The 16,273-nt window shown below is 35.8% G+C and overlaps 1 protein-coding gene across 1 annotated transcript in view; it reads right to left on the bottom strand.

Annotated features, from left to right (window-relative positions):
- Positions 1-16,273, bottom strand: part of ssbp2b (single stranded DNA binding protein 2b) — a 73,924-nt gene that overhangs the window by 49,643 nt on the left and 8,008 nt on the right. Inside the window, exons 2-4 of the mRNA XM_016294479.1 lie at positions 6,634-6,706; positions 4,990-5,051; positions 4,821-4,905 (exon numbers count right to left, since the gene is read on the bottom strand). Coding sequence (XP_016149965.1) covers positions 4,821-4,905; positions 4,990-5,051; positions 6,634-6,706 — 220 coding nt within the window. The remainder of the gene's footprint in view (positions 1-4,820; positions 4,906-4,989; positions 5,052-6,633; positions 6,707-16,273) is intronic.

The following is a 16,273-nucleotide window of genomic DNA, read 5'->3' on the forward strand; positions in this document are numbered from 1 at the left end:
TTTCCCCCCACAAGAATACCAGCATGTTCACCTTCTCTGGTTTAAGAAGCGGTCTTTTACTTGACTTTCGCTTGAAAACCATCCAACGTTTCCTCAATATGTGCGTCACTTTTGCTGCACACACCTTCGCGCTCCTGCTGACACGGCGAGTATACTCTCTAAGCGCTGTTTTGTTATGCTTTCAGTTTCGTTTGCCGTTTGATGTTTCTCATATGCAACAGAAATTGCAGCGCTTATGAGTTCCCCAACGCGGTGGTCGCGCCCGTGCGACCGCACACAAAATTTAGTCTCACAGGCAGAAAAAATGGTCGCAGTCTGGAGCCCAGCTATATCATCTGAAGCCATTCCATATCTTAATGTGAGGGACAGAATTTAGGCTTACAGAAACTCATCTTCCTTCTGCTGCAGCTGTCAGTCATTCTCCGCTCAGTATTCAAACAGCACGTCACGTTCAGTTATGACAGTCAGCATAAAACTCTCCAAGATATATTCCCATTATAATACTTTAAGTTTAAGGAAGGAAGGAATTATCACAAACAGAAAGATTATTAGAAGCCTTTCTTTTTCTCATGATTTCTATCTTATATTCATGAATGTATTTTGTAAGAACACAAATAGTTAACAGAATAAACATGTTTAAAATGTATAATGTGCACCAAAGATTTTTTTTCAAGATATTGTTTTTGCTGCTAAATTATACAGTCAGCTAGTTTAATTTCATAGCTTATATATTTGTATTCAAAAAAAAAATTTCTCTGTAATGAGGAAGTGAGTATTTAGCGGATTGCATTTAACAAAGGGTTTAAAAGAGTGACCATTAGTTCCACAAACACAGTATTGATATTCTGTAGTGGTGTAGAAAAAAAATAGTGCTGGTGTTGGATTGGCCAATTCTTAGAATTTGGAATACTCCATGTAATCTTACACTGCAAAATAATAACTCGAAAAGATTAAAAGATAAAATCATAATTATTTACTGAACCCTTAAATTAATCAGTATTATAATGAAAGCCATAAAAACAGACAATTAATCGTGATAATCGAATGAAAATCTGTCATTTGTCTGCGGCGCTGTGGTAGTGTAATGTTTCGCAGCTCACGTCGGGCAAACACAAAGCCCTTTGTAGTTCCAACCGTAAGCCGTGACACGACAATCTGCACGGGAGGATTGATTTAGTGACATTTCTTCACGCTTGACTTTTTGGTCTTGTTGTGTGAGCGTTTTCTCTTTCTCCCGTTTGTGTGATGTGATGCTGATGTACTGCCAATCAAAGTTGTTTTTCTCCTCATTCGCCTGCAGTACCTCCTGCAACCTGAGGCGATGGCGCTGCTGCGCATATAGGAGAACAATAGAGGAATGTGCCATTTAAACATTTCTCAGATATATGCTCTCATTTGCCAGCACATAAGAAAATACCCTAGGCTTGTACTTGGATTGTTAACATTCTAAACTCGTTTTCTCGCCCCCCCCCCCCCCCCCCCAAAAAAATTTTTTTGCCGCACAGGCAGAAAAAATGGTCTCAGTCTGGAGCCCTGCTATATCATCTTAAGCCATTCCATATCTTAATGCGAGGGACAGAATTTAGGTTTACAGAAACTCGTCTTCCTTCTGCTGCAGCTGTCAGTCATTCTCAGCTCAGCATTCAAACAGCACGTCACGTTCAGTTATGACAGTCAGCACGGTACAACTCTCTCTAAACTCTCCAAGATATATTCCCATTATAATACTTTAAGTTTAAGGAAGGAAGGAATTATCACAAACAGAAAGATTATTAGAAGCCTTTCTTTTTCTCATGATTTCTATCTTATATTCATGAATGTATTTTGTAAGAACACAAATAGTTAACAGAATAAACATGTTTAAAATGTATAATGTGCACCAAAGATTTTTTTTCAAGATATTGTTTTTGCTGCTAAATTATACAGTCAGCTAGTTTAATTTCATAGCTTATATATTTGTATTCAAAAAAAAAATTTCTCTGTAATGAGGAAGTGAGTATTTAGCGGATTGCATTTAACAAAGGGTTTAAAAGAGTGACCATTAGTTCCACAAACACAGTATTGATATTCTGTAGTGGTGTAGAAAAAAAATAGTGCTGGTGTTGGACCGGTATTGGCCAATTCTTAGAATTTGGAATGCTCCATGTAATCTTACACTGCAAAATAATAACTCGAAAAGATTAAAAGATAAAATCATAATTATTTACTGAACCCTTAAATTAATCAGTATTATAATGAAAGCCATAAAAACAGACAATTAATCGTGATAATTGGCAAAGCCCTAAAACTGACAATTAAATCGCAATAACCGTGACTATTTTTAGACAATTAATCATCAGCCAAAGTTCATAATCGTGACAGCCCTACTGACAATTACACTACTGTTCAAAAGTTTGGGGTCAGTAATTTTAGATTATTTTTTTGTAAAAAAACAAACAAAAAACTTATTTAGCAAGGATGAATTAAATTGATCAAAAGTGACAGTAAATATATTTATATTGCTACAAAAAATTATATTTCCAAAAAACAACAAACGTCATAAAATAATCCTGAAAAAAGGATTATAAATATTTTCAACACTGATAATAATAATAAATGTTTTTTGAGCAGCAAATTTTAAATTGAAATAATATTTCACATTTATTATTGTTTTTACTGTATTTTGTGTGTGTGTGTGTGTGTGTGTGTGCGCGCGTTTTTGTGGCAAATGAGGACATAAATTTGTATAATGACAAAGGTATGACATGGGTATTACAAGGAGAAGGTGACTTTTCAGGACATTACCCCATGTCCCCACTTTTCAAAACGCTTATAAATCATACAGAATGGAGTGTATTGAAAATCTGAAATAGCACAAAGTTTCCTGTAAGAGGTAGGTGTAGGGCAATAGCACATACAGTTTGTACAGTATAAAACCATTACGCCTATGGGATGTCCCCACTTTTCACAAAAAGGGTGTATATGAACTGTAAAAAGTCTATTAGGTATTATAATAAGAGTATAGAGTCTGAGTATAGAGTCAGAAAAATTATTTATAACATCATACGAAAAGCCTTTGCATTTTGATAAAAAAAATAATATATATATATATTTTTTTCTTTAGGAGTAATGTGCTCTAATGCTGAATCATTAACAATAAAAAAACAGAAATGCGTATTTATAAAGCAAACTTCATCAATTTTGAGTTTTTAAAACCACAGTCATGTGATATGGTGCATCACAGCTGTAAAGCGCATTTGCTGTACATTGGCAATTAGTCACAGAAAGCAGGCGATGTATGGGACGGAGATGTTCTCGTTTGAGGATCTCGAGCTCTCTGTAATTACTCGTGTTGTGCCTACACTCCAGACACTCTCAGAGGAAATTCAGCTAATTGGTGCTGGAAAGAGAAATGAGTTCAGGGCCAAACCAGTGATCTTCAGCATTGCTGCGCTCTTTACTCGTCTCCTAAACTGCGCTTTTGAGGTGCACACAACAGCAGACAGCAGACAGCAGACAGCAGACAGCGCGTTTGGGTGAAAGCAGTCGGGTCCATAATTGAACGTTTACAACACCCTCCGAGGTGACACGAGGAAAACTTGAGCTCCTCTGCTCTCTTGTTTACGAGACGTAAGGTGACCAGCAGCCCAAGGTACACAGGAAATTGAATCACGCTTCCTTCCTGTAAGTCCCAGCAGCATTTGGTCTTACTAAGAACACTGCAATGCACAGAATGAAGCCACAACATCACTGCACTGATGTACTGAGGCCTCATGGGAAATACCATTTGCATTGTGTTGCAAATCTCATATGAGCTGATAAACATCCGCTTGATCAAAGTTCATATATCCAGCCATCTCTCCATCTAGCATTCTATCCATTCATCCATCCATCCACCCCTAATTTTTCTAGTGTGCTATCCATCTATTTTCTATCCATTCATCATCCATCCATCCATCCATCTCTTCATCTATCTTTCTAGTGCTCCATCCATCCACGCACCGTGTTTCTTGTGTTCTATCTTTCTAGCATTCTATCCATCCATCTATCTTTCTAGTGTTATATCCATCTATCCATCTTTATAGTGTGCTGTCTTTCTAGCGTTTTATCCATCCATCTTTCTAGCATTCTATCCCTTTATCCATCATCCATTCATCTTTCTAGCATTTTATACATCCATCCATTTTTCTAGTGTTCTGTCTTTCTAGCGTTTTATCCATTCATCTTCCTATCCATCCATCCATTCATCTTTCTAGTGTTCTATCTTTCTAGCATTTTATCCATCTATTTATGCATCCATCAGTTTGTTTAGTGTTCTATCATCCATCCATCCATCCGTCTTTCTAGTGTTCTATCTTTCTAGTGTTTTATGCATCTATCCATCCATTCATTTTTCTCATAGTTCTATCCATCCATCTATCTATCATTCACCATCCATTCATCTTTCTAGCGTTCCATTCATCCATCTTTCTAGCATTCTATCCATCTAACAACCATTTATCATTCATTCATCTCTCTATCTATCTTTCTAGCATTCGAACCATCCATCATCAATCTAACTTTCTAGTGTTCTATCAATCTATCCATCCATCTTTGTAGTGTTTTATCCATCCATCCAACCATCCATCCATCCTTCCATCTTTCTTGTATTCTATCTATCTATCTATCTATCTATCTATCTATCTATCTATCCATCCAGTCTTCTATCCATCTATCCATGCATCTATCTTTCTAGCATTCTAACTTTCCAGCATTCCATCCATCTATCCGTCCATCCCGGATCTGAGCTTTAACTACTATGCCACACATTTATCCATCCATGCACTGTAAGAGTAACTTACGTAGTCGTGGAACGCCTTGGCTTCACTGGAATGCTCACAGGTTTCTCTCCTTTCAGGTGCCGCACAATATAAATCCCAGAATACACTGCAAATCACACAGAGGTGAATGAAGCAGTTGCCATGAATAACACATCAGCACATGAGAAACATTTAACAATGTGAATCTTACCACCACCATGAATGTAAGAATCCTGGAGGTTCTCCTAACGTTATGTTCTTCTCCCATCTTATCTGGATAGAGAGGTGAGAAACTGTAAGACTCAATTCACAGTAAGACTATTTCCCCTTCATTAGGCTAAATGTACACCTTAATGTGTTTTGCAGTCAGCCAAGCAAATTAATTGGTCAATATTTGGCGAGTTTACTTTGAGTCCACAAATCTGTGTTTAATTTAATTTTAGCAACACAGTGGAGTCCAAATGCATACCAACTCAGTTAAAATAATTTAAAACAAATTATACTATCAGCAATAATAATTTGAAAGAAAAATAGTAAAAAAATAAATAAATAAAAGAAAGAAAGAAAGTAAATCATAATTTTTTACTATTTGATTAGTAACCTAAAAATAGTGCGGTATCTTAAATATTTATTCTTAATTTTACTTCATAACTTTTTTTGAAAACTTTCAAAATCCTAAAACTTTGTTTATTTCCAGGTTTAAATGGGATTTAAATTTCTAGATTTTTAACCAAAAATACTGTTCAGAAGTTGGGGTGAAGAAGTCTTTTCTGATCACCAAGGCTTTAAAATAACTATTTATAAATATTTTCTATTAGAATATATCCTTCTGAAATCATTCTAATATGCTGATTTGCTGCTCAAAATATTTAATATTATCAATGTTGAAACAGTTATGCTGCTTAATATGTTTGTGGAAACCGTGATACTTTTTTCAGGATTCTTTGATGAAAATAAAATTCTAAACAGCATTTATTTGAAATTTACTGTCGCTTTCAATCAATTCAGTGTGTCCTTTTTCTGAATAAAAATAATAATTTCAACTACATTCAACCACTAGTGCCGAACTAGTTCAAGTGTATATTTTACATTACTTGTACTACATATAAACTGGACCAAACTTGTTGTTTTATTTTGTGCTTTTAAACACACTTCTCATTTCTAGATACAAAGTAGCTAACTTAAAATATTCTAGTCTGATACATTTGGACAAGTTAACCTTGCAAATCTGAATATATCTGGTGACTTGGAAGTGCCTGCCATTCTTGTGATAGGCACAGCTTTGGAATTAGTACGACAATCAGAAATGGTGTGCTAAATGTGTATTATTGTATTTTCTCAGATGGCTTGTACTCTTAAGTGTGTATGACTCATGCAAATAATGGGGAGACTATAAATATCAAAGTTGTGCTTGAAATGTCATGGTTTCCTTCACATAGACCAATCCCACATTGCCTCAGTGACATTGAAAAGAACTCATTCAGGCATAAATGATTGTGATCTTCCTTAAAAGCCTTACATCGCAAATAAAACACAGAATCGTGAGCAGCTGATATAACAAAGCAAACATGCGCTTTTCTTCATAAAAAGTGGGACGAGGTGATGATCAACATGTCAGCACCGCTCCAGCCTCTCAGCTGAAACAATATGGCCGTTTTTACAGCGTTGCCCTGACTTTCCTCCAATCCCATTAAGTGGACACCAAACATCTAATGTGTCCTGCTTGCTCAGCATATCATCTGCGTGTAATTAAATTAGCCGGAGCCCCAGGGGGGCGGGCCGATGCTTACGAGGCCATGTGCCTGGATGGCACATCGATAAGCAGGAGCTTAAATAAAAAACCCCGCTGGCTCACCTCTGACAGGAAGGTCTGTGCCGACTTCTGGGCTCCTACATGTAACAAGTACTCGTACACGTAGAGCGCTAGCCTGTAAAACACAGAGAAACACACAAACACAATCTCATTAATTTATATAACATTGTGCTCTACAAGCATTCTCTTCTCTTCTGTTCTCTTAAGATATTAGGAAAATAATGCTAATAATCCTAAAAAATTTACCTGAATAGTTTCAAAGGCTACATACTTTGGACTTTCAGTCTTAAATTTAAAAATGAACATTAAAACTTCTCACTGGTCAAAAGCAATTATAACAATTAAACATGTGAATAAAACAAATAATTAATAAATAATAAAACTCACAGTTTTCACATAGTATAAAGTCCCGTTCACACCAAGAATGGTAACTATAAAGATAATGATATTAGCGTCCACACCAGCGAACGATATCGTCTGTAAGCGCACACTCGTCTGCTGCTAAATTCTCAAGATCGTTATAGCAGGATGGATTCTGATTGGCTGTCAATGTTTTTATCGTTCATCAGCTGAAAAGAAAAATAGTTCTGAAAGTGATTCCAACGATATCCTTTCTCTGTGCATTTATCGTTACAGTTGTGGTGTGGACTCTGCTATTCTTTAATATTGAGAACGATTTTTAGAACTATATCTTTATAGTTATCGTGCTTGGTGTAAATGGGCCTTAACAATTTAATCCCCAAATTAATGCAGACTCAACATAAAACAATATTATTAATGATTTAAATTTAATTGTTAACATAATAATAATAATCTTTTATGGTTAGAAATGCTCCCATGTAAGCATTTTTAAAATGTGTGGCAATATAATAATAATAATCATTATTATTATTGCATTAATTTTTGAATAATAATAATTTATTTAAAATTATCATCATTATTACTATTATGATCATTGTTGCTATTATATAAATTATTAATGAAAAGTTTGCCACAAAAAAAAAAAGAAACGCATTAATTGGTCCTTTCTGTGTAATACTTTATAGAGTGCAAATGCAAAATTATTTTGTGATTTAAAGGTAAAATCAAGCATTTCAATAATCTGAGTTTGCATGAATTCAGATTTATTAATGATTTATTTCCATAAATAAATGACGGAAATGTCAAATTCAGTGTACTTTTTGAAAGTTTCAACACGTAAAACAGTGTTGCATGATTTGAGGTATAGCGCAGATAATGGGGGTTAATTCACATAAGATTATGCTCTAAACATTCTAGATATTAAAAAATATATGATGCATTGCAATATACTTAAGTGGCCAGAATTGACAAAGATTCATTGTGATTTTTGCCGTTCACACTGTCATCCAAAAAAAAACAAAAACAAGACATGTGACAAGGAAAACAATTTGGACCTCACAGACAGAAATATGAACATGGAGTCAAAGTTTCCAAAATCAACAAATGCCAAGTTTTACCCATGAAGAAAACATTTTTATTTTAACTTAATAGCCGTAGTGATACTTCACTCTAGCAGTCATAAAAAATGAGGAAACCCGTGTGAAAAGGTCACGCTAGAGATTGCACTCGAACAGTGAACACCACAGAAAGACAAACTTTAGATGCAGATCAGCTTTCCTGATGCCGAACGATCTATCAAACAAAATGAGACTTCAGAAGCATCACTTTGCTTGGCAGCAAAGGCCAAAAAGTACCATTTCCTTTGAATGATGAACATGGTGACTGGTAGAAGAGAGAGGCATCCACGTTCATTCATTGATCTGAGTTTCAGATTTGATCACTTGACTCAGCAGCACGGTTCATCTGTGCCTCAATGCCAAATATTCACACACATCCTAAACCTCAGTGAGACATATGTCTCCAGCACCAGATGAGAGTTACATGGATAGTTCACCCAAAAATGAAAATTCTGTTATTAATTACTCACCCTCATGTCGTTTCAAACCCGCAAGACCTTCGTTCATCTTCGGAACACAAATTAAGATATTCTTGATGGAATCTGAGAGCTGTCTGACCCTGCATAGACACCAACGCAACTGAAATGTTCCCAAGTCCAGAAACGTAGCAAGGAGATCTGTAAAATAATCCATGTGACATCAGTGGTTCAACCGCAGTTATACGAAGCTACGAGAATACTTTTTGTGCACAAAAGAAAGAAAAAGAAAAACGACTTTATTCAACAATTCGTCTCCTCAGCATCACCCTGGTGACATTTTGGAGAATATCCGCTGGACGTAAACAACATATGCTGTTCTGTGTCAGCTGCGTCAGATAATGCTCTATAAACATTCTAGTCTAGTTGAATCTATTCAGGTATTTGAAAAAAAGAATGCAAATGCAGCTGAATAGTTTCAAATGACTTTGGACTTATAGTCTTAAATCTACAAATTAACATTAAAACTTTTGTTGTCACTGTTCAAAAACAAATATCAATATATGAGGCCTAATGTGCAACAATACGTTTATACATATATTTATATATTAAATTATATAATAAAGTAAAAAAAATTTTCATTTAGGTTTGCAAACCTCACTCATTTTTGTGCAATATATACTAATATGCATTAGCAGTGCAAAGGTCGTGGGTTCAATTCCCAGGGAACACACATACTGATAAAAAAAATTTATAGCCTGAATGCACTGTAAGTCGCTTTGGATAAAAGCGTCTGCTAAATGCATAAATTTATTTATTTACATTTTAAATGTTAAACCAGAGAACAGCTCTTTGATCAGGTGAGTTCAGCCAGTATTGACTAGTAGTGATCGATCGTTGCATTTGATTTCAAACAGTTCATCAAACGCCCCTTTAACCCTGAGTGTCAGATACTGATTAAGAGACAAGACAAGTAAAAGCTGATTTATCCTTGCCAAACCATCAAGAAACTTTGATGTCCTAACATCTCAGTATGAAGGCAGCAATAATGACAGTGAGTGAATGCAGAAGCCCAACAGTCCACAGCGCATCATTTTAGTACAAATGCAAATGAGCTTCACGAGCAGTTTGCCCTTTCTGTCATTACCAGAGCCTCGTGCACACAGAGTCTGGTCGGTAATATGCCACCAAACGAATTCTAAAGCTTACACAAAGAGATGTGTGTCCACTTATCGGCATGTGGAATGTGACCGATCGCAGGTAGAGAAATGAATGAAGAGAGAAGGAATATCAGAGGAACAAAGGAGCATGAGCAGGGCTATGTGGTGAGGATAATAACTACAGATACTGACGCAAACAGCAGCGAAGATGAAAGGAGTCGGGTGGGTGGAAAAGTGGGGGGCAATTAATACTCCAGAGGTCTAGAAACTTTGGTAATGTCATGGTGATGGGAATGATGGGGGGAGAAGCGCAGTGAAAATACCCCCTAGCAGGGCTGCAGAATGAACTCAATAGAAAACTCATCGTCTCCCTGCAAAACACTGAACAGAGAAGCTCACAGAATGTTAATCATCAAATACACAGGCCTGTTTTCTTTATATATAAACATACAGGCCTAACAAATCTTTTTAATTATTATTACAAATATTTGATTGGATGAGCAACATATCTATATCTATCTATCTATTTATCTATCTATATATACATATATAGGCCTATGTGTGTGTGTGTGTGTGTGTGTGTGTATACACACACACACACACACACTATGTATGCATACATTAGTATACATTGAACAAAAATTGAGATTTGAACAAACCTAATTTAAGGAATTAAACTTTAACAAGTTGATCATTATTTAAATTAATTAAAATTAGTGATTGACCGATATTGATTTTTCCAATCTTGGAAAGCAGGGTGGCCGATGGCCGATATAAAGCCGATATAATTTTATTTATTTGAATTCATATTTAAGAAATTTTAAATAATTTGAAAATTGATTAAAAAATAAATGTGTAAAATAAAAGTAAATTTAATTGTAAATGTAATGTGTGTGTGTGTGTGTGTGTGTATACACACACACATACACACACTATGTATGCATACATTAGTATACATTGAACAAAAATTGAGATTTGAACAAACCTAATTTAAGGAATTAAACTTTAACAAGTTGATCATTATTTAAATTAATTAAAATTAGTGGTTGACCGATATTGATTTTTCCAATCTTGGAAAGCAGGGTGGCCGATGGCCGATATAAAGCCGATATAATTTTATTTATTTGAATTCATATTTAAGAAATTTTAAATAATTTGAAAATTGATTAAAAAATAAATGTGTAAAATAAAAGTAAATTTAATTGTAAATGTAAAGTATTTTTCACAAATAAATAAATATTTAATAAAAATATAATTAAAAAGGAAGTAAACACTGTAACCAACAGGGCACTCAGTAATCTGGGAAATTTGTGTGCATTGGGATTTGGGAATCATATTTTTTCAAATAAACCCAAGGTAACACTCATTTTAAGCGCAGCATAATTTGAAATAACTAGTTTAAAGTTTGTCGATCGCGTGTCTCCAGTGAAGCTGAACTCTCCTCCTGTCAGCATTCAACTTGCACAGACCGACCGTCTCGCAGAGAACATGCGATCATGCAGAATACAAACGCACACTTCACAAGATCTCACAGCTGGATTTGACTAAGTTTGCAAGATTTTTGAAATTAAATGTTCATTAGTCATTCAAAGATTTGTTTAAATGATATAAATGCGTATTTGCTGAATGCTGACGGAAAACGAGAAAGTATTATAATGTTTGCCTTTCTATTACTAATACTATAAAAGCAATCGTTGTAATACTTTTTTGTATACATTTTAATTCCTTTGTTTAACCGTTAATCTGATTATTAGACCGAACTGTTAACGACGACAGCGAACAAGAGGGAGAATGTGAACACTGTGTGCGCAGGCGCTGCCATTCTCAGCGCCATCAAAATAAAAGTCTCGAACGCATCGGCCAAACAGAAAAACTTATCGGCCAATGCCGATATTTGAAAAACTAATTTAAATATTAATTAAGCCCACCATTATAAAATTATTCAGCACTGTTTTATTTTTTTCTCTCTTTTTGTGGCTAACAACAACAATAATAATATATTATATCAATTCAATATAAAATAAAAATTTAAAATGCACAATATATGAAAATAAAATAACAGTAATTGCTGCTCCAGGATGCTGAAATACCATATCATGAGCTACACATGTGTAAATAATGCCTTGCTTCACTTTGAAACCTAAAGCCTATATTTATTTGACAACAAACCGCCAAAATAAAAGATAGAAGAATAAAAGTTTAACATTTGAAAAATTAAGAAATTAAGATTTAAATAGTAGGACTGTCATTGTAGAGTTGTAATATATAATAATTTGAATTACATACTTTTTATTTTATACTACAACAGTATTATTACAATATCACATTTTTATTTAATAATAATAATAATAAATGTTATTATTATTATTATTATTATTATTATTATTGAATTATTGAGTCAAAACGAGTGGGAAATTTTCCATCTGAAAACTCAAATGGAAAGAAATTTAAAATCTGTTCACTTTATTGTTACTGAAAGATTCTTATAAAGTCTATAAGTGTGAACACCCAAGTTTTGCCCAAACAGCCTTAAAAGAACGAGTCACAAAATCTTCCCATTGTGTGAGAAAAAAAATATACAGTAAATCACTGAGTAAGAAAAAGGTCTTGTAATGTATTCCCAAAGTTGGGAAGTGGGCAAACAATCCAACATAGCATATTGATGAGCAATGCCTAGCCACTTCCTGATGCAACTCAAGACAAACACACCAAACAGAGAGAAACATGATTTCTATTGGTCATTCCTTCAGCGGAGCATTTGGAGTGGGAGGTGGGCTGTAGAGGACTATTAATGTTTCATAACGGTGGGGAGGTCCAGATTAGGACAGGAGATGAAAGGAGTGTTTGGGTGAACGGAGTAATGAGAGAAATGAGGAAAACATCAGTGACTTCTCTGCTCTGAAACGATCAGCAGCCAAACAAAGATGGCTGAGTTTCTCCATCAGGTCACTCGAGGATGAAGGCAGGTGTGCGACAATCTTCCACAAACATATCATGTACATTTCTCATGAGGAATACTTCTTTATAGGTGCTGTGGGTAATATTTTTGATGTTAAAGGGGTGGTTGACTGTTTTTTTCTAGGCTTGATTGTGTTTATAGGGTGAAGTCTAACATGTGTTAATGCTTTGTTTTTAAAAAACACTTTATTTTTCACATAATTTACCTTTATTCTACACCGCTGTCTTCTCCTATAAACACGCTGATGATTTCCGTTTTTATGAAGCCCCTCCCTCAGAAATACGCAATGGGCTCAGACTGGTTAGCTGGCCCAGTGTGCCATGATTGGCTAAACAGACTCTAGTGCGTGTCTAAGCGTCACGCCCCTCACCTCAGAATGCGCTCCGGTTGTATTGTAAACAATGATTGAGACCCAGAGAATATTAGTGAGGAGGATCGTGCAGAACACACAGCACTTAATGGTATGTTTTTTGTTTGCTGTTGTCTCATACTTTTAGATACGCTGTTATTTGTAAATGCTACTGCTTATGTTAGCTTTTTATATACTGTTTTATCCTGGTTAAAGCTTTAATACAGCATGGCAACTGTATGCGTGTCCATGTTTAACGCTTCTCATAGCTATGTGAAAAATATCGTCACAAACCCAGGAAGTAACTTTTTATAGTCCCTACGAGACGTTTTTAGGCATTAAACTGCCATCATTTTAAAAGACGATATCTCCTTTTGCATTGAACTTTCAGCATTGTAACTTTGCAGATATTGTTTATGCTCAAACAGCAACATTACACACTAACGTTAAAAAAGTGAAATCGCAATCAACCACCCCTTTAAACACGATCTGTATCTTAATGTACAGAGATGACTTAAAGTAAGGCAATCGTAGGTGGATTGTACACACTGTGACACTTCCACAGTGCCCTATTTGAAATTCCCAACGCCTCAGCACTCAATCAATAGATTGAAACGAACTATTTGTCCAAACAATGGTGCATAAAACAGACCATTTGGTGCAATATTGGTGATTGGACATTTAGCAATATAGCAATGTTGTAGCAACCATCTAAAACACCCAGGCATGATGACAACCACTTTTGCATGAAAACAACCACTCATGTTTTTGTCACAAAAAGTACAAATCAAAAAATATGTCTTTAGGGCTTGAAATTCAGTGCAGGATTGTGGGTATTGCACATAATTTAACTAATTCCAGCTGGATCTATGTTTATAATGCGGGAAATTCCTGCAAACATTAATTCATTAAAGCATATAGGTTGAATGAGTGCATTAATCCACACAGATTATTAGATCAAATCAGAATTTTAAAAACTTTGCGAAACTGTAATTTCATCATTTCATGATTCAGTGCTACTGCATCTTCCCTTTTCAAGAGAACTGTTTGCTCACACCCAAAACACGTACACAGAGACGCTTGTCCAGCAGCTCACAAGTACCAAATTTAGTTGTTTTTTACTGTTAATGGTGCTTAAACGGTCAAATACACACAAAATAATGTCAAAATAACACAGTCGGTTAAGTGAACGCAAAGGGTTGAGAGGAAAAATGCATGTGTATCAGTATATTGGATCTGTGAGTTCGGTTTGAAGATTTTAATTTATTCGGTCTTTTCACTTATTCGGCCGAACATCGAAAGAGCTTTTGCTATTTTCGGCCGAGTAATTTTGGTTAGTTAAAACATTTGTTACTTAAAACAAAATAAATGTTAGCTAATAAAAATTTATATTAAAAAATTCTTTAAGCTAGCTGCCAAGTAGGGCTGTGCAATATGGACAAAAAAAAACGTATCACGATTTCTTTGATAAATTTTGCGATTTCGATTTTAATCACGATTTTGACAGACACAGACATGCTTTACAGTCATAAATGCATTCAGTGTGAATTTGAAACATATTTCCAAAAGAAAACCAATTAGAGATTTATCAAAAATCTGTAACATGTCTGTAAAAGGCCATGCATTGGTCATAGAGCTCTTTGTGGCGTTGTCTCAGATACTGAACTAGATTTGTTGCGCCAAGTTCACATGTACTCCGTCAGCAGTGCGTATACAATATGTGTATTTCGCACAAGATGCGTTTGCAGTCCGCTCCTGATCTGCGGCTGTTTACCACAAACACAACAATTATCCATTATTTTGATTTCAAATCCAAACGTTGTTTCTGAAAATGCTTTTTCAGCATTGTGATTCTCTTTTATCACAGTACAGTAATACAATCTTTCATAGACATATTCATGTTTAAACTCAATAAATATAACTTTAACTACCACCACGAGTGCCATTATTGCCTTGTTTATCTACAAGTGCACTTTTCCTTGTTTTAAATCTAGCCAAAAAGCCATGTGTTGACTGTGGAACAGTAGACTTTAATTATATGCATTTATGGTGTAATTACTAAATTTCCGTGTCAATCCATGTTAATTTTTACCGCGACTAATGCACTGTCACTTTAATTCAGCATGTGCAGCACAGCAGAAATAGACTCATGACTGCTGCAGACGCACCGCTCCTGGAGCGCACTGCCGGACCGCAATCGCGTGCAGTGTGAACGCTCTGATCTGTTAACATGGGCGTGGAAAAAATATGCACCACAGACAGAGTGTGTGAACCTGGCGTTAAGTTTGTATGCCTGCCCGGTCTGTTCTCTTCTCGTGCTCCATTTAGGCACGCTGCATTCTGACTGGTTCGGATAGCATACTGCGGGAGGTCGGGGGTGCGGAAAATCGTGCTATAAAGCGATTTAGAAATCGCGCCAGTTCAAATCGTGATTTTAATTTAATTTAGTTTATGCATTTAGCAGACGCTTTTATCCAAATGTCGATTAGCATTGCATTATATACCTTGTTATAATGAAAATTATAAGACAAACTCAGATAAACCATATATTGTTGTAGTCGTGTGTTTATTAGTCACGTTGAATCAATGAAAGCAGTTAAATCTTCTGTTTATTCAGCTACCACTATAGGGATTTCCTGGATTTCCTCTGCGGGCGTATTTGGAGTTTCTGCGCGAGAGTGCTCTCTGGCCTTCGGATGGAGATTTACTACTGATCACAGAACCGTGCTTCACTAGTCTCACGCCCACGGACCATTGGCTAAACGTCTGATGCATATGGCACACAAAAGTGGAAACACTTCAGGAGTTTCGAAGTCGTTGTCGGATTGGTGGAATTATACAGGATTTCCGGTAGACGTGTGTCGTGTTCTTTAACGTTCCACCTGGAAACAAAGATGCAGTGACGCCAAACCCCCTCATGAAAGAAGAAAGCCGTCCTGTTAACAACTGTGACTACGAGCGCTTATCAGGATCAACTAAACGCTGGATTTTCAAAAGTATGTGAAATATTTAAAGTTTGCAGCATTGAATCTTTAAAATACGTCCGAGAGCTTTACACACCGGTCTGTTATTGTGGCGACATTTCCACGCCCCGAAACGTGACAATGAACGAAACCAACTGTGATTGGTTGTTTGACATGTCGGTCAAACGACCTCATGGGCGGGCCTTGGCCAATGAAAGCTGCCATGGATTCTAGACCTTCAGCCGTCAGTCTGAAGGTCTGGCTACGTGAGACTAGTGCTTCACTGACAAGATGTGCATGACAATCGCAGCATTTGCCTAATCGCGATTGCGATTTCATTTCGATTTATCGTGCAGT

Source organism: Sinocyclocheilus grahami, unplaced genomic scaffold (assembly GCF_001515645.1).
Source record: "Sinocyclocheilus grahami isolate Dianchi unplaced genomic scaffold, SAMN03320097.WGS_v1.1 scaffold318.1, whole genome shotgun sequence".
NCBI lineage: Eukaryota > Metazoa > Chordata > Actinopteri > Cypriniformes > Cyprinidae > Sinocyclocheilus > Sinocyclocheilus grahami.